We start from the raw sequence: 15,426 nt of genomic DNA on the forward strand, positions 1-15,426 counted from the left end.
AGGAATAATTATAAGATCTTAAAGGGACCAAGCGGACAGTAAACTCAGCTGGCTAATTTATCCATAACGAAAGAGGCTGTTCATTGTAGCTTTCTGCCTCAGTGCAATATGTGTGTGATGGTCATTATCTGATGACAAAATGGAGCTGAAATTCAAAGGTACCATGTGCTGAAGGATTTGAGTTACTTAAGAACATCACTTCATTACTCTGGCATCCAGCAGGCAGATGCCGGAGAGAAGGGCAACCCTGCCTCTCGCTTTCAATGGTTTTAATCAACAAACAGCATGCTCCAGTTTGTACTAATACATTTACAGATTTCTCTAAAGTGGGCCCTTGTGGTCCTGTCTGATACATGGAAGAGTGGATAAACCATAGAAAACCTATGGAATGTGATAATACAAAGTTACAGTACTGAGAAAACAGAATCTGTGGGGTGATTTCCCCCCTCCATACACCTGGTTCATTTAAGTTAATCTCATAGAAGTCTATACCCCCCAAGAACTTACTGGAATCAGAGGGATGAAACTGTGGAGAAGCTGTACTTTGCAGGATAATGTTATCTTCTTTAGATGGCCAGTTGCCTAAAAAGCAGAAGACTTTTGGAAATGTCTAGTACTGAGAATCACTAGTATCAATATCCACAGTTTGCCTGCACTGGCTGGTGAGTACGTTCAGTGCTAGCACAGCCACAACGTACGCAGGGGGATGGCATCTCTCCACAAAGGCAGAGATCCATTTGGCCCACAAGGAGTTTTTTTTCTTCTCTCTTTCTGTAGATGTCAAAGTACATAATAGACTGAAAAAAATGTATACAGTGAGAATTTTCCCCTTGCACCTTTTACACAGGGAAAAAGAATGTAATGTTCCTTTATAACCTTACAATCATCCTTCTGAAAGCCTTTGTTCAAGGTCCTTTGCCCTTGGGGGGTTGATCTGTAGAGCTAATAGACCAGGGAGCAGTGTACCCAAGAGCTGTCACTATTTGGAGACCTGTTATTCATTGTAGACCTGCCCATATGTTTGCTTAATTCCCAAAAGTTGACACAATGGTCTGAGTCATTCCCTTCTCTTTTCCCATCCTTAGGAAAGTCCATTGGATTTAGACTGGAAAGAAAAGTCTTCCAGGCTCCTTGCACTGACTTTTCCTCTTCCTTCTCTCTTGTTCTGTGTGTGTTCTGTGCCCTAGTTATTATTCAAAAGCTACTCAGGCAAAATTCCTAGATATCATGATACAAATAACAACAGTAATAGTATTGTTATTCACATGGAAACACAAGTATGCACAACACTTCACGCAACAAATAAAATCATTCTTTTTAACATCAATGAGCTTAATATTGACGTCTTCCAAGATACTTTTCTTAAGCAAGAAATTATTTAGTCCATTCCATTGATGCACTCCTTCACAAGACATAGATGATCCTTTGCAAGGTAATGCTGGTATTTCAAAGATTTTGTATAAAACTGGGCTTGTAAGTCTTGACAATGCCCTTTTAAAAGGTTTGTGTTTTTTTAAGAGATTGCCTAGATGTGAAAGAAACTGCATTATCTTGAAAAGTTGAAATTTTAAAACTATGTTAAAAGTCCTTTTTTGTTACTGGCCCCCATAAGAACAGAACTGGAAGGGTTACAGATGGATGAATCTCCTAAGTAGGGCTGTACAAAATGTTCAGAAGGCAACCTGAAAACATAGCTGCCTGCAGCGTCATTGCAAAAGAAAGGCTTCGAGATAGGTCTTGCAGCAGTTAGAAATGTGGGCCTATTTCCAATTTGAAGTGACTGGAAACTTCATTTTAGGACAGTCCCTCTGTGGGTTGTTGGATTGCTTTCAAACTCAGTACTGAAAGTAAAAGTCAATAGAATATGCCTCAGGCTAAGGGAAAAAAAGGATGTTGCCAAGTTGTTGGACACCAGCCCCTTATCTGTTATACTAAATATTGCTACCATCCTTTTTGCCTCTCAGGACCTCTTTGGTGTCCTTTCCTTTGCCTTCCCCCCTTCCCCCTTTTATTCTTCATTGAAACCTTATTTCCTATTATATCTTATTGTCAACTCCCATGATGTATGGGTTTGTGTGCCAGGGCCACATGAGCTTAAGGAATCAGGATGGGTGTTCCAGGTTCTCCAAGCAAAGAGGTGTCAGGATTTGCCCATGTGGGTTCTCTTGTGTAGTTAACTCTACAGTTAACTCTACTTTAGTAGCCCTTAGGCATTGTTAAAGGTTTTGGGTACAAAACAAAAAATAACCATTCCCAGTCCATCTCCAAGGATTAGTTGAGTACAGAGGAACAAAGATGGGGGTTATGTGTGCACATAACAACTGCACACTAACTGACCTAGGGATGTGGCTATAGTCCAGTTATTAAGCCTGTGGTCCTTTTGGGACCTACCTGTGCTGGGGCCTATGCTAGGTGTGTGTGTTCCTTTCTGTAGCCTGTGATGGCAGCTAGCAGCAGGGCGCACTGGTTTGCTGGGCAGTCAGCCCTTTCCATTTTCTCTCTTTGACTGCCTGATGCCTTTCTCAACAAGCCAGCTTCCTGCCTGGTGCTCATAGTATTTTTGAAATACCTCATACCGCTTGAAAGCTCATACTGCTTTCATCTTTTCCCCACTCCTTTGGTCTTTCCTGACTTCAGGTTGTATTTTCCTTCCCTGGATTGAAAGGTTTACAGACTTCTCTCCTGCCAAAGGTTATATGAGCTGGAGAAGATATTCAAGTACACCAGTTCCCAACTCACTGTAGCGAGCTGTGCTTATAGGAGAATTGGTAGTTCTCCCCAGAAGATAACACTCTTTGTTAGTAACTCTTGAATTAGCAGGTTTTGCATTCGGTATCAAGCAAAGGACATCGGTCACTGATTTTGTAGTTTAGCACTCACTGAATGACACTTGGAAACAGTCTTGGTTTGTGAGCATTATTCAAGCCTTGGGATCTTGAGGTTCAGATGCTCAGCTCTCTGATCCTCTCAGCTACAGGCTTCCCAGCTACTTTCCTTTTTTTACTGCAGTTCCCCTTCTGCAGTACTGGGCTATAATAACTCCATGCTGTATAAGAATTTTAGGACGATATATTATTTAAAGTTCTTGAGGCATATATTTTAGACACAAGAATCTTTTTTGCAGTTTCATCTATATATTCAAAAGATGTTTATCTCAGACTTCAGTGACTTGTGTTTCAAATCCCCTTTTGGCTAGAAATAACATTTACTGATGCTTCTATAGTCCTGTTTCTTTGGGAAATTTGCACTAAGGACTTTGACAACACAGCAGGCACAGCATTCAGGTTAACACTCTGAACCCGCAGGACCAAAACTCACTGGGAAGATCAAGCCTTTTTCAGAATTAAAAAGGGGTCAAATGATCTTTAAAGGAAAAAAAAAAAAAAGTCCCAGATCGGTGTATCCTCCATCTGGTATGTTCCCAGATTCCTAAAAAGATAACATGGTGTCAAGAAAAAGGATGTTGTAATTAGGCTGGGGCATAGCTACAGCCCAGCAGGCTCCTGACACTGTTACAGCCCTGCGCTATCACTGACCTTGGGGTAGAGGAAGACTGTGCCAAACTTAAAATAAATAAAGTGTTCCAGTGTTGTTGCCACTTAGGGAAGATCAAAGAGAAATAACATTTAATCAGCCCTAGTCCTGGCATAATGCACTAGTAATGCTAGTTGTTTTGATGACAATTCTCTCTCAAGATTTTTTGTTAGCACTGGGTAATAACTGATCTGCTAGTGTATTGACCTATAGCACTACCACAGCTCAATTAAGTTTCTTGTTGTACAAATCTAATCAGAGAAAAGCTGAGATTGAAAATCAATTCATTTCCTGCTAGTTAATGACTAATTTTCCACAAATGTGAATATAAAGATTAACTCTTCAAGTTGAAAGTTTTTTTAGGTAGACCCTGCCAGGTGGATATTTGAGAAGAGGAAGCACAATTTGTCTTTTCTCATCCCTCTTTTTCTAACCCCTTATGCTGGCTATAGCTTGTGATTTTTTAGTGTGGTCCTTGCTTTGTCAAGTCCTTTGGTGCTGGAGGCCGTGTGCCTGTTCTCTGATCCCAGCCTAACCTCATCTCACACATTGCAAGGAACTGGTATTGATGATGCAAGGTCAGCTCCTGAATTCTCATATATGTCTTTCTTCTACAAATGCTTCGACTGAGTGTTTCTGCAGTGGCTCAAAACTTCTTCAAAACAGGGTGACTTAAGCCAATTGCAATACTAATGTAAGAGCTAGTCCCTGTCTTCGGAGGTCTGGGAAAGACACAGACATGTCTCTGATATTGCTTCTACCTGTACAAGTGAATTTTCCCATTGAAGGGGAAAAATTAGATTTCTTGGCTCTTCTAGCTATTTCTTCTCTCTGTGAAGGACTAACAGCTGTTTATAAGCCTCCCCATGTGTCTATACATACATACGCATTCACAACATTAAAGCTACTGAGTAGAGACATAAGCAGCAAACATCCATGAAATTTGGCAGTTCTCACCAGTTCTTGCTAGTTATATGACTCCCACTGCTACAGTATCTGAAATAGCGGCAATCTTTTGTTGTGTTTATCCTCGCAGTGTGCCTCTCAGGTGGGGGCATATCACCAACACACAGGGAGAACTGAGGCCTGGATCTGAGAAGTCATTTAGACTCTGGTCTTTTGTGGTACTTGGGATCATACTTTACAAAGCTTCAGTGACTTTCCCAACCCCAACCCTCAGCTGCTGCTGAAACCTATAGGCTTTGGAGACCCACAGCTGTGGATGCTGCCTTGAGACTCTCCGTCTAGCTGAAGCCTGGAGGCAGGTTTCTAGCCTAGACATTTCTAATAGCAAGATCTTATACAAGTGTGCTTAGATAACAGCTGTACTAGACTGAGCATCCACTGGGGCCAAAGGCCTGTGGACTTATACCCTGAGGATTAGCTCTGGGATAGGAAAACTTACATTTGTGTATAAGGACACGTCTAAAGTCAGTCACAAGAAACAAGGATTTTTTTATTTTTATTTTTTTTTAGCCTTTCCTAAATTCTCATCTCAAAAAGAGTCTTTTTAACAGTATTTTCTTCTCCTCATGTCCTTTTCTGAGACCCATTTCTCTTTTTTTTTTAATCTTTCCTGCACTGGAACTGATATTTTATCTCTGCTGTCTCTTTTTATTTGCTTTGCTGCAGAAGATACCTTGCTGCTTTCTGCTGTGCAGCAATAGCAATGAATTGTGTCAGTGGTGAAAGGTTCAGGTCCATATCCTGTCAGCCTGAAACCCAGATTCATGTGTACTGATCCCTTGTAATCCTGTGGAGTAATCTCTTCCATTATACTCAGCAAAACATAATCAGACTCTTATTTTTGGCTGACTGGGGAGAAGAGCATGATTGTAAGCCTCAGAATCTGGTTGGTAACACCCATGCAGACCCGTGGTACTGGATTGTGGTATTGCACGCTCAGACCCTGCAGTTGTCCTGTGCTGGATCAGCACTGGACATTTTGTGTATGTGAAGTACTATAAAAAGGATAGAATCAAGCCAGAAAATGGCCTTCTTTCTCCCAAATACCTAGCAGGGACTCATATATTTGGAGTGTGAAATGCTCTGATACATATATGATAAGCTGGATAAGTTAATAACCATTCAAAGGTTGAATGGAAGAACAGGGAGAGGAAATCAGACCCGTTTTTGCTCCCAGTAAAGGCAGAAATAAGAGGAACACAAAATGAATCTGACTTCTGAACTGGCATTTTCCAGCAGTGCAGCTAATGTTAATGTGCAAGAAAAAATGCATCTTCAGAAATGCAGTTGCCTTATTGAGTATTCCAACAACAGAAACTGCAACCTTATATATGAACCAGAATAAATATCATCGGCTGCTTTGATAATCTTCCTGTTTCTTGGGTTACATTAGTGCCTAAAAGTAATACATTGATCTGGTATTTCAAAAGGTGACAAATGCAGTAGCCCCATTTTTATCCATTTATTTGTTTTTGGGAAGGCAGAGGGAATAAGATTCTCTAATCATTAACAGAGCTTGCTAGAGGGCTGTGATTGCTCCTTTCAGCTTTGTTTGCAGAGTAGAAATAGCTTAGCAAAAGAAAATTTTAAGCTCTCTTGTTAATACACACAAGGAAATGTTACTCTTAGGTGGGCAAGACTCTCTGGTTTGAAATGTTTTCCACAAAACCCTGCTGCTATTCTGGGCAGTTATTACGAGCATCATTAACCCACAGAACCAACCCAACCTGCATATTTTCTTCTATCTTTACCTGCAGCACGGCAGGGTCCCGGATTCCCCATCAGCCCCATCACAAGACTTGCCTCAGCTCTTGTGTAGCTTCCCATTATTAAGATCAGAGCTGTAACGGGATGGTTATTGCAAGAGCTTTTAGACCTCTCACTAGGATTTCTCTGCCAAACAGAATAATGCTGCAAGATGTCGGGGGGGGGGGGGGGGTGGTAGGAGAAAGGTGGAGAAGGGGGCCGCATATGGACCACAGATCTGAACGTTGCGCCTGGATCTATTTCTGGTGCTGTCAGTCACATGGGAGCATCCCATCCCCTAGCACAATTTGGAGACATGTTCCAATTCCACCCCCTGGAATTTCAGTAATGAAATTAAATCAGTGTAAACCTCACTTGATTTTCCATGCGTATGAACAAAACAGCCCCAGTCCTTTTAAAGGCATAAGATCCAAATGTATGTGTGTGTCTCTGTGCTGGTGTGCTATTCTGTGGCTGAGAGCAGACAACAGGACAGGAACATCTACATCTCTGGGTTCAAAATCGCTTAACATTTGATTAAAATGTTAATGGAAGCCTGCATAGCTTCTGGGATTACTTCTGCTTCCATGGAGCCAAATTCTTGAGTGCTCATTCAATGCCTGTTCAGACTTTGCGATTAAGTTCTGCCTCAGAAAGCGCTGAGACTCAAATCATCAGTGGTTATTAGGCATCTAAATGCCTTTCATTTAAAAGGCAGTTAGTGACAGCATCCACAGAAGGACTTAGGAGTAGTAAGGTTTGGGCAATTGCCTCTGGGAACAGGACCCCAAAGTCTAAACAGCAGAGTTGCGTGAGGAAAGCCCGTGGAAATCCTTAGCAAACGTGAGTGCCTTTAAGGTGCTGGAAGACTTGAGCATTGGCTGCGTAGGAGATTGTTCATTACCCATCGTCACCCATGTCCCTTTGTGGATTTTGCCTTGATTGTCTAAATGCGTTTGAGAGTCTGCAGTTGAGAAACAGCATCTGGATAGGTTCCAGTTCATTAAAGATCTCATCCAATGAATAGTAACTGAGGAAAACCTTTGACAGGACTGAAAAATGGTAAGGAAATGCTTTCAAATCTAGCACTGCCATAGATCCAGTTCAAAGGCAACTGAAGTAATAAGAGTATTTCCATTTGCCCACCTTGTTAATAATAAGTATTGTGTTTAGTATCATTGCATTTAAGATGCAGATGGGAGGACAGGGGAATTGTGGAAACTACCTGATTTAAAGAAGATTTTAAAATATATTTACTAGGGGAAGGCTAAAATCCAAATCTTCTATCTATCTCTTAAATGAGTTCCTCAGCCACTAACTTGTTAAAAAAAAAGTTTACTTACTTTCTGATACCTTTAATATTAGTTCATGGAAGCTATTCCCCATCTAGAAGCTCCTAATTCCCTGATCCATAATGTGCCAGAGCATTCTCCTGAACTGCTGGTTTAGTTCATCTGAGAGAGTGGTGGGAAGTGAGCCTAGAGTTTCCACATAGAAGCCGAGACCTTTAAGCAGGAGAATTATATTGTATTATCCCTCTGCTGTGATTTTGGAAAACATGTTTTGTAGGTAGGCAGTGAAAACACTTGTTCAACCAAACATTTAGGGAAGATAGCTAGGAAAAGACTTAGTTTGAGAATTACAATAAGGCCTAGAAACCTTCCTACTTGGAAAGACTGGGAAGACTTTTTCAATGAAAATAATTTAGGCTTAATGATCCCTCTGCTGCCTCTACACTCAGTCAAGAGAGAAGTTTCTCTGAAGTGTGGTTCAGAGCAGAAACCTAATTTGAATGCTTCAGATTACTCTTTGGAGAAGTCTCTCCCTCTCTCTCCGTGGACTGACAGGTGATGCCCCATACCAATACCATGGCAGTACTGTGGTTTTCACACCCCACACTCATTCCTGCTGCACAGCCCAGTCCTGCTGGTCTCCCTCCCTCCCTCGTCCTTCTCACCCTTGGAGGGATGCTCTGTGCCAGGCCCCTCCACTCCGGCCGTGGGCATGGAGGAGGTCACAGCCGTTCACTTCACTTACATTACTCTGGAGAATAAGGTGAGACTCAACACAAATAAGAATGGCACATTGTGCCTTATCAATTCTTGATTCATGTGTTCTCCAGAAGTCTTTGTAATGAGTCTTTATCTGCTTTAAAGGTGTATCTGTCCTGATGCCTGCCCTTGAGCTGTGTATTCTCAAGGTAGTTAAATCTCTTCCAAAAGAAGGACAAAGGTACTGGATTGTACAGTTTATGAAAGGGAGCATTCCTTTTCCTGTTGCATCTTCTTATGTTGCTCTGGTTATGCTCTTGTTACGTTAGTTTTCAATTTGCACAACATGGTGCTGGCAGTTGGAGGCTGCAATACCCTCGTTCACCCCGGGGCCACAGCAGGCATGACCTTCCTAAGGATCTGAACAGTCTGAGCTCGTAAATCTCTTCCAGGTATCCTGCCTTAATGCATGAAATAGAAGAGTACAGATCTGTTGTTACAATAATTTTCTCCAGAGAAGGGAATTTAAAAGTTATCATCTTTCTTCTTGTTTCATGAACTCTGTGTTTGCACCTGAAAGGGCTGGCAGGAACCCAGAGCTTTGTCCTCTTGAAGAGCAGCAACAAGCTCCAGAATCATTACAAACATCCCCCTCAGGGACCAAAATACTGCCACAGCTTTATCTCACGATGGAAATATCCATAGCATTCATGTATTGCAGTTTCAAACAGAGTTAAAGCTGTGGCTCTGCAGAGTGAGAGACTGTTTATCTGATTGAGCTTTAAATGGTAACACTGACATACGAAGCTAGTGATAAAACCTGAACTCTGAAATTCTGTCCCTCTACAGAAGAGGCTGCAGATAGATAGCAGCTGTTGTAGCTGTTGACTAATTACACTTCAAAGGGCTTCTCATTTCTGGTGATCTCTAAGATGGGGCTTGACCAGCGCTGCAATGGCTGGGTTCAAATGTAAAAAAGACGGTTGTTACAAAAAAAATCTTGGCCTGAGCTTCTGCCAGAAGTCAAACTTTCTGAGTCTCAAAGCGCTAATTTTCTCTACTTACAAAAATGATCTGAGTGGCTAGCAAACTTATTAAAGGGAGAAAATAAAACCCTAATAAAGTAGTTCAATATTTCCTAAAGTGTAACTGTATAAGACTTTTCTCCATTGCTGTTCCTAGCACTAATCTTTTACTTGCTGTTTGAGGTGTTCAAGTCTTACCAGGGAGCAAGGTCTTATTTAAGCTCATCTCACCTGGTGGCAGGGCTTGTTTCTGCTCACTGGCCCCACCGACCACACTTCAGAGCACTCATTGCTCGTGCTGCTCTGACAGCGGTTCCTGGGTCCAGTCCTCGCTCCACCATGCGTGGTGCTGCTCCTCGCACTGCTGCCCTCACCTTGCACTGCAGTCCAAATGCCAAGGGATTTCAGCCCTTGGAAGAGTGTGTGCAGTGATGAGAACTAAACACGTCATTTCAGTTTCTGGGGGAATCTGAAGCTGCTTCCTCTGTCTTCTCCAAGCCTGGGACAATATCCATATATAACCTCCAGTTCTGCCTTCTCCCTTTCTATGCTGTAAATCTGAACCCCCATGCTGGAAGCTCTTACCTGAGATCAGTGTGACCAAAGGGCCACCTGCGTATATTTAGGCAGCATGTTCAGATTTCTGTACACTATTGTAATTCCAGTTTTCTCCATTTTATAATAGAGGTTCCCTTTTAATAGAAACACATCTCAGACATAATAAAACAATGCCTGGAAAATAAAAAATCTTTCAGGCTGTCCGTAGGGCCTCTCCACCCCACTCCACCAAGTGTCAAGGAGAGCTCCTTCTTTTTTGGACTGCTGTTCCCAGGGAATGTGGGGAAGAGTGTTGCTTTTGGTATTGCTTTATGTTAATACTTTAGTCATCAGGTTTATGTGGGCTTTTTAATAACTTCCTTTCAAGGATGATCTGAATAGTAATACAAAGTTGTCTGTGATCAGCATCTCTTCAAAGGTAACAGAGGCCTCATGGCTCTGCAGCCAGGCGCTCCAGATGTTTGATCATTTTCCCTAAGACTTAAGTTAGGTACAGCTTGTTAAAGTTATTCACTAAATAGTCTTATTCCACTACCTTTTGAAAAACCCCAAGATAGCCAGAAAGATCTGCAAGAAACATTCTGGGTGGTAAGACCCTTCAAGACATTTTCTTTTCCAGCATTTGGTAACAAAATAAGGAGGCTTCCCCCCTCCACCCCCCCCCTTTGTCCTTCTCTAGTTACCAGTTACTTGTACAGATAACACCTTCTTCACACACCAGTAGTCTGGCTGGTAAGTGATTTCTTAATCTAGCCAGTCAGAAAAAGCACAGCCTAGGAAAGGCTGAAAGTAGACAGGCAGAAACAAAGAAATGACCAGTTTTTGGTCACCTGTGGAATTGACTGCTGTAAAAAAGCCCAGACAGGTATAGTTTGCCTTGATTCTTTTGACAAGAGTGGAAAGGCAGGATACAGTGCTGATGTGTACAGCAAGTGTGCATTTTTCCGTAGTACCATGGCAGCAGAAGGGAATTGGTTGCTTTAATATGTAAGTTGATCACCTGGGCTAGGGTTTCCAGAGGAGGCTGAAGAACGCACTGAATTGCCCAGCTTCAGTAGGCCTCTTAAAATCCCAGCAGTGTTTCTCTGCCTGTTTTTGAAGCACCACTCAGCCCATGCCAGAGTGCCGGATGAGGTGGATTAAACCACCATCATATTCCATCTGCTGAAATGGGTGTTTGTCTTCCAGCAATCACCATCTTCCATTTTCACTTGGCTCAGACTAGTTTTGAAGCAGGAAACAGTCTGTGCCTTTATGGAAAACAGGCCTTCATGCCTTCCTAAGGCCTCAATATATTTTAATGGTAAAATAATGTTTTACCAGAGCTGGCCTCTTCTGCTCTGTAATTGCTTTTATTTTTTACTCCATTTCTTATTTATGAATCATTTCAAAACCGGACAATGGAAGCCTCCAAGTAGATTTTTAAACAAGTTTTGACAATGTTGGGGTTTTTTTTCAGTTGTTCTGAGATAAAAATAATAGGAATCAGGAGGCACAGACCAGAGAAGAGCATCATCTAGAGAAGAGCACCTTCAATCCCAGAAGGACCTTTTACTGTATTTGCTCCCTAGAGGGAGGCAAATGGAAAAAATAAAAAAGACATCAGTTCTATTCATTCACCTGACTAGGCTGCTAATGCCAAAGCTTGGCTCTGAACAGTGGTACTGCCTTTCTCAGCTCAAAAGGGAAAAAAACCCTCGGTTTGTATGTGATGGAAAAATTAGGAGAATGTTTTTCTTCCCTCTGTTATATGAGGTTACTGCTATAAGATTGGTACAGGGGAGAGACACAGCTTGCTTATGTTACCGTAATGAGAGAGGTAATGGTATGTTCATGCTTACCCAAGAATAATTTGGAAATGGTCTTTTGTACCTCCAGACTCTGACTCCTCCTAAACCCTCCCTTGGTTGTTGGGCTCTTGAGTATTTCTGAATGACTGCCACTTCCTAGTCATTTTCGTAGGTGAACTTCTTCCTCGCATTTTCATTCTTTGGTTCCCCTACTATGTTTATACCACTTCACAGTCTGGACCATAGGAGAATAACATGTGAATGAGTTTTGGTTCTCTGGACAGCAAAAAGGAAGATCCCGTTTCCCTCTAGCTGCTTGGCTTTCTGTTGTAGAGGCTGCAAAGTGACAGCGCTCTGCACCATCCTCAGCAATAATGAGGACTCTTAGCCGAATCATTTGGAAGACCACACAATTTTGAAATGTGTTGTTTCATAACCTATACACCACAGGGCAGTGATCAGTTCAGATTTAAAATGCAAGTGACTGTCCTAATTGTCTTTTTGGCTTTAAGCCACCATTAAGTTCTCAAGAAATAAAAAAGAGGAGCTAGTAGAATCCCTGAAGAGTTACAAAGTACAAGAGATGCTTCCTAACTTTCAGTCAGTGATCTGGAGAAGTGTATATATATATCTATACACACACACACACAAAAAAAAAATTAAATAACATCTGTGCTAACATCTGCAGGTGATACAATAGTTGGAGGGGTAAGGTAGATGATAAAGAAGAGAAAGCAGAGAGCAGTATTTTGATAACCTTCAAATAACGTTCCAAGTTTAGATATCATTCAAATACTTTTGCTCTATTACAGTCAAATGTAGAATTCTAAGACCAAAGAGCCTTCCCTTTTATGGGGCAGTTTGGTTTTACAAAAGATTAAGATTTTCACTAGAAAAGCAACTCAGCGAGATCTGGTAGCTGCAGTTAATTCAGTCGTGAATTGTATCAGAGAATCCATGTGTCTTTGTACATGTTAGTGAGCCCAATCATGCTTACTATTCCAGAGTCCAAAAATTTTAAAAGGTCAAAAAGTAGAAAGTACAGAAAAGAGCCACATTAGTACCTGGAGCTCCATCGGTTCAGATTATCAAAAAAGAAATGTAGGTTGGCTTGAGTACAGTCACATAAGGCACATTTTCTGAAGGAGGCAATACTAAAGAACTCTTCAGCTAATGCAGAAAGAGTGTAGAACTAGAGGGTGGATGCTGACCCATGAAAATTCAAATGAGAATACAGACAGCAACTTTAATAGTGGTATTAACCTGAACAGAATACCCCTGAAAGGGGTATATCTCTCTCAGCCACGATCCATCTCTTCCTGAAAAGATACTTGGGAAGTGAGGGGAGCATATCTGATCCCCTTCTGGTTTTGGATTCTACAGACCTGTGATAATACAGGGATTTGTACTCCTCTAGAGGTTTAGTGCACACCAGGGCACTACTCTGAATTGATGGCGGTGGACAAAATTTAATCTTGGTTGCTCTCTTTTGAAGGGAAAGAGGAAGATTTTATAGCAGCTATAATTCTACTGAGCCAGGGAAAAGGTAGTATAGCAATTATACCTGTATAGCAACATAAAGGTTACCCAGAATTGTGTCTGAAAAGTCACTGTTAGAGCAAGGAAGAAGTTTAGAGGAAACTTTCAGGTTGGGAACCCTTTGTCGATGCAACAGTAGCTCCTGATGTGACCTTTGTGGCAATGACTTTATTGGCCATGAATTTGTTGCAAGTTGTTGTGCAATTTTTTAGGCAGCACAGTATCCAAATGGTCATATGGCCTCCTCAAAGGAAAAGCAGAGACGGCAGATCAAAATGCCCTCCCTGGCTTGCCATGTTTTACATCTGTACTTAATCAGACTATTAGCACAGCCCATTTCTGTATGTGCTGTAATATCCCTATGAAATCTTTCAATACGTTGTTCAACTGCTTTCATAGTTGACCACAGCAAGAAAGAGCTTGTAGTTAAAGTTCTGGACTGGGAAACAGGGAAGTGTAAAATGTAGATGCATTTCTTAGGCTGCTACTTAAGTCTTTGCTTCAAACTTATGTGTTAAATGCAATACTTAACAAGACTTGGGGGAAAAAAAAAGAGATGGCTCTCATATTGGCAGTAGTGCACATTTAAATTTTGGGAGCATCAAAATCTCCAATAAATTGTGCTGGAAATATAGAAACGTAATTATGAGTTGCATTTACATGTCCTTTACTATAATGGAACTTCAGCATTAACTTAAAACTCCCTTCTTTAAGAAGTGTGTTTTCTTGAATCTGGGCCACAGAAAAAGCAACTACTATCTCAAAGATGCCTTAAATCATAAATTTCTAGAGGAGAAGAAAAAAAAAGAGACCACCTACACATTATCATCATTTAAAATATTTTATTATGCTACAATCAATTGCAGTGTTCTCTGATAATGAATATTAAACATGAACAGCACAGCCCTGTATTGTTTAGCTGAATCTCAGTTTTCATCTTATGTACTTGTATTATATACATTGGTAGAAGAGAACATATGTTCCTGATTTTTCATGGTATGTGTGGATTTTTTTTTTAAATAAATAGTTATATAACACAAAGCCCACACAGCCACTTGGCTGCAGCAAGCCAAGGGCTGGTTACTCCCAAGCAGAAAAAATACTGTTAAAATTTACCTTGGTTGCTGTGTTTCATAGTCAGAGAATAGAAGACAGTACATAAAAACAGTTGTAAATTTAACAGTGCCTCAGAATGAGTTTCTCATTTCAGGCACCCACTTCAAAGTAGTTCAAAATGCAGGGCAGAGCAGACCAGAAATGACCCTAAGTTTGGCTCTGGCTCCCAGAGCACTGCCTCCATAACACTGTACTATCCCAAGCAGCGTTTTGAGCACTGTCTATAGCACTGAGCAGAATTCAGTCATCCCAGTTTGCTATGTGTCAGGAACTGCTTGCTTCAAGGAGCACAGGCCACGAAACGGAGGGCAAAAGAACGCCCAGGATGATGCTGGAGCTGGGGGGAAGCTTTGCTCGTCTTCTAAGATGTCATAATCTAATGATGGGGTTGAATTTATATCACTGAATTGAATTTTCGATGCTGAAACAGAACTTTTTCAACAAAACAAATTTCCTCTGAAAGTTGCTGTGAAAACATGAAATGCAGCCCCTGTGTTTTATACCATTGTTGTTATATGTCGCTGTTGTTAGGTACAATCTCTTATTTGTACCCAACTTCATTTTAAGGTTCATCTAGTTCAATTACTTTTGGAGATAATATACTTTTTTTAATATATCCATAATATTGCTTGCTGTGAACTGAGTTTTTTTATAGAAATAATAGGTTTAATACAGTTACTACACTTTAATTGTTGCTAAAGATTAAATTGCATATTTTCAGTTTACACAAAGACCACCAGCAGCTCTGCATAAACGCCTCACTTCAGTATTTTGCAGGCAGTTACATAGCTTCCTTCCTTACACTGCCCACGGTTCTATTTATTGTTTTGTTTTGCAGTTCTTTCCATATGGAGATGCTTCAAAGTTTGCCCAGCACGCCTTCCGAACCTTCGATAAGAATGGAGATGGAACCATCGACTTCAGAGAGTTCATTTGTGCACTGTCCATCACCTCAAGAGGCAGTTTTGAGCAAAAACTAAACTGGGCCTTCAACATGTACGACTTGGATGGTGATGGTAAAATTACAAGAGTGGAAATGCTGGAAATTATAGAGGTGAGTTCAATACAACACTCAAAATCAACACATATTAGCATTTTCTTTAGGAAAAAAATGATCGCTTGTTCACATACACTTAAAGATTTTAAACACACAAGAGGCTG

General features: G+C 41.0%; 1 protein-coding gene across 1 annotated transcript in view; it reads left to right on the forward strand.

Moving 5' to 3' along the window:
• Window positions 1–15,426, forward strand: part of VSNL1 (visinin like 1) — a 99,420-nt gene that overhangs the window by 82,188 nt on the left and 1,806 nt on the right. Inside the window, exon 3 of the mRNA XM_067294838.1 lies at window positions 15,104–15,319. Coding sequence (XP_067150939.1) covers window positions 15,104–15,319 — 216 coding nt within the window. The remainder of the gene's footprint in view (window positions 1–15,103; window positions 15,320–15,426) is intronic.

This window comes from Apteryx mantelli, chromosome 3 (genome assembly GCF_036417845.1).
Source record: "Apteryx mantelli isolate bAptMan1 chromosome 3, bAptMan1.hap1, whole genome shotgun sequence".
NCBI lineage: Eukaryota > Metazoa > Chordata > Aves > Apterygiformes > Apterygidae > Apteryx > Apteryx mantelli.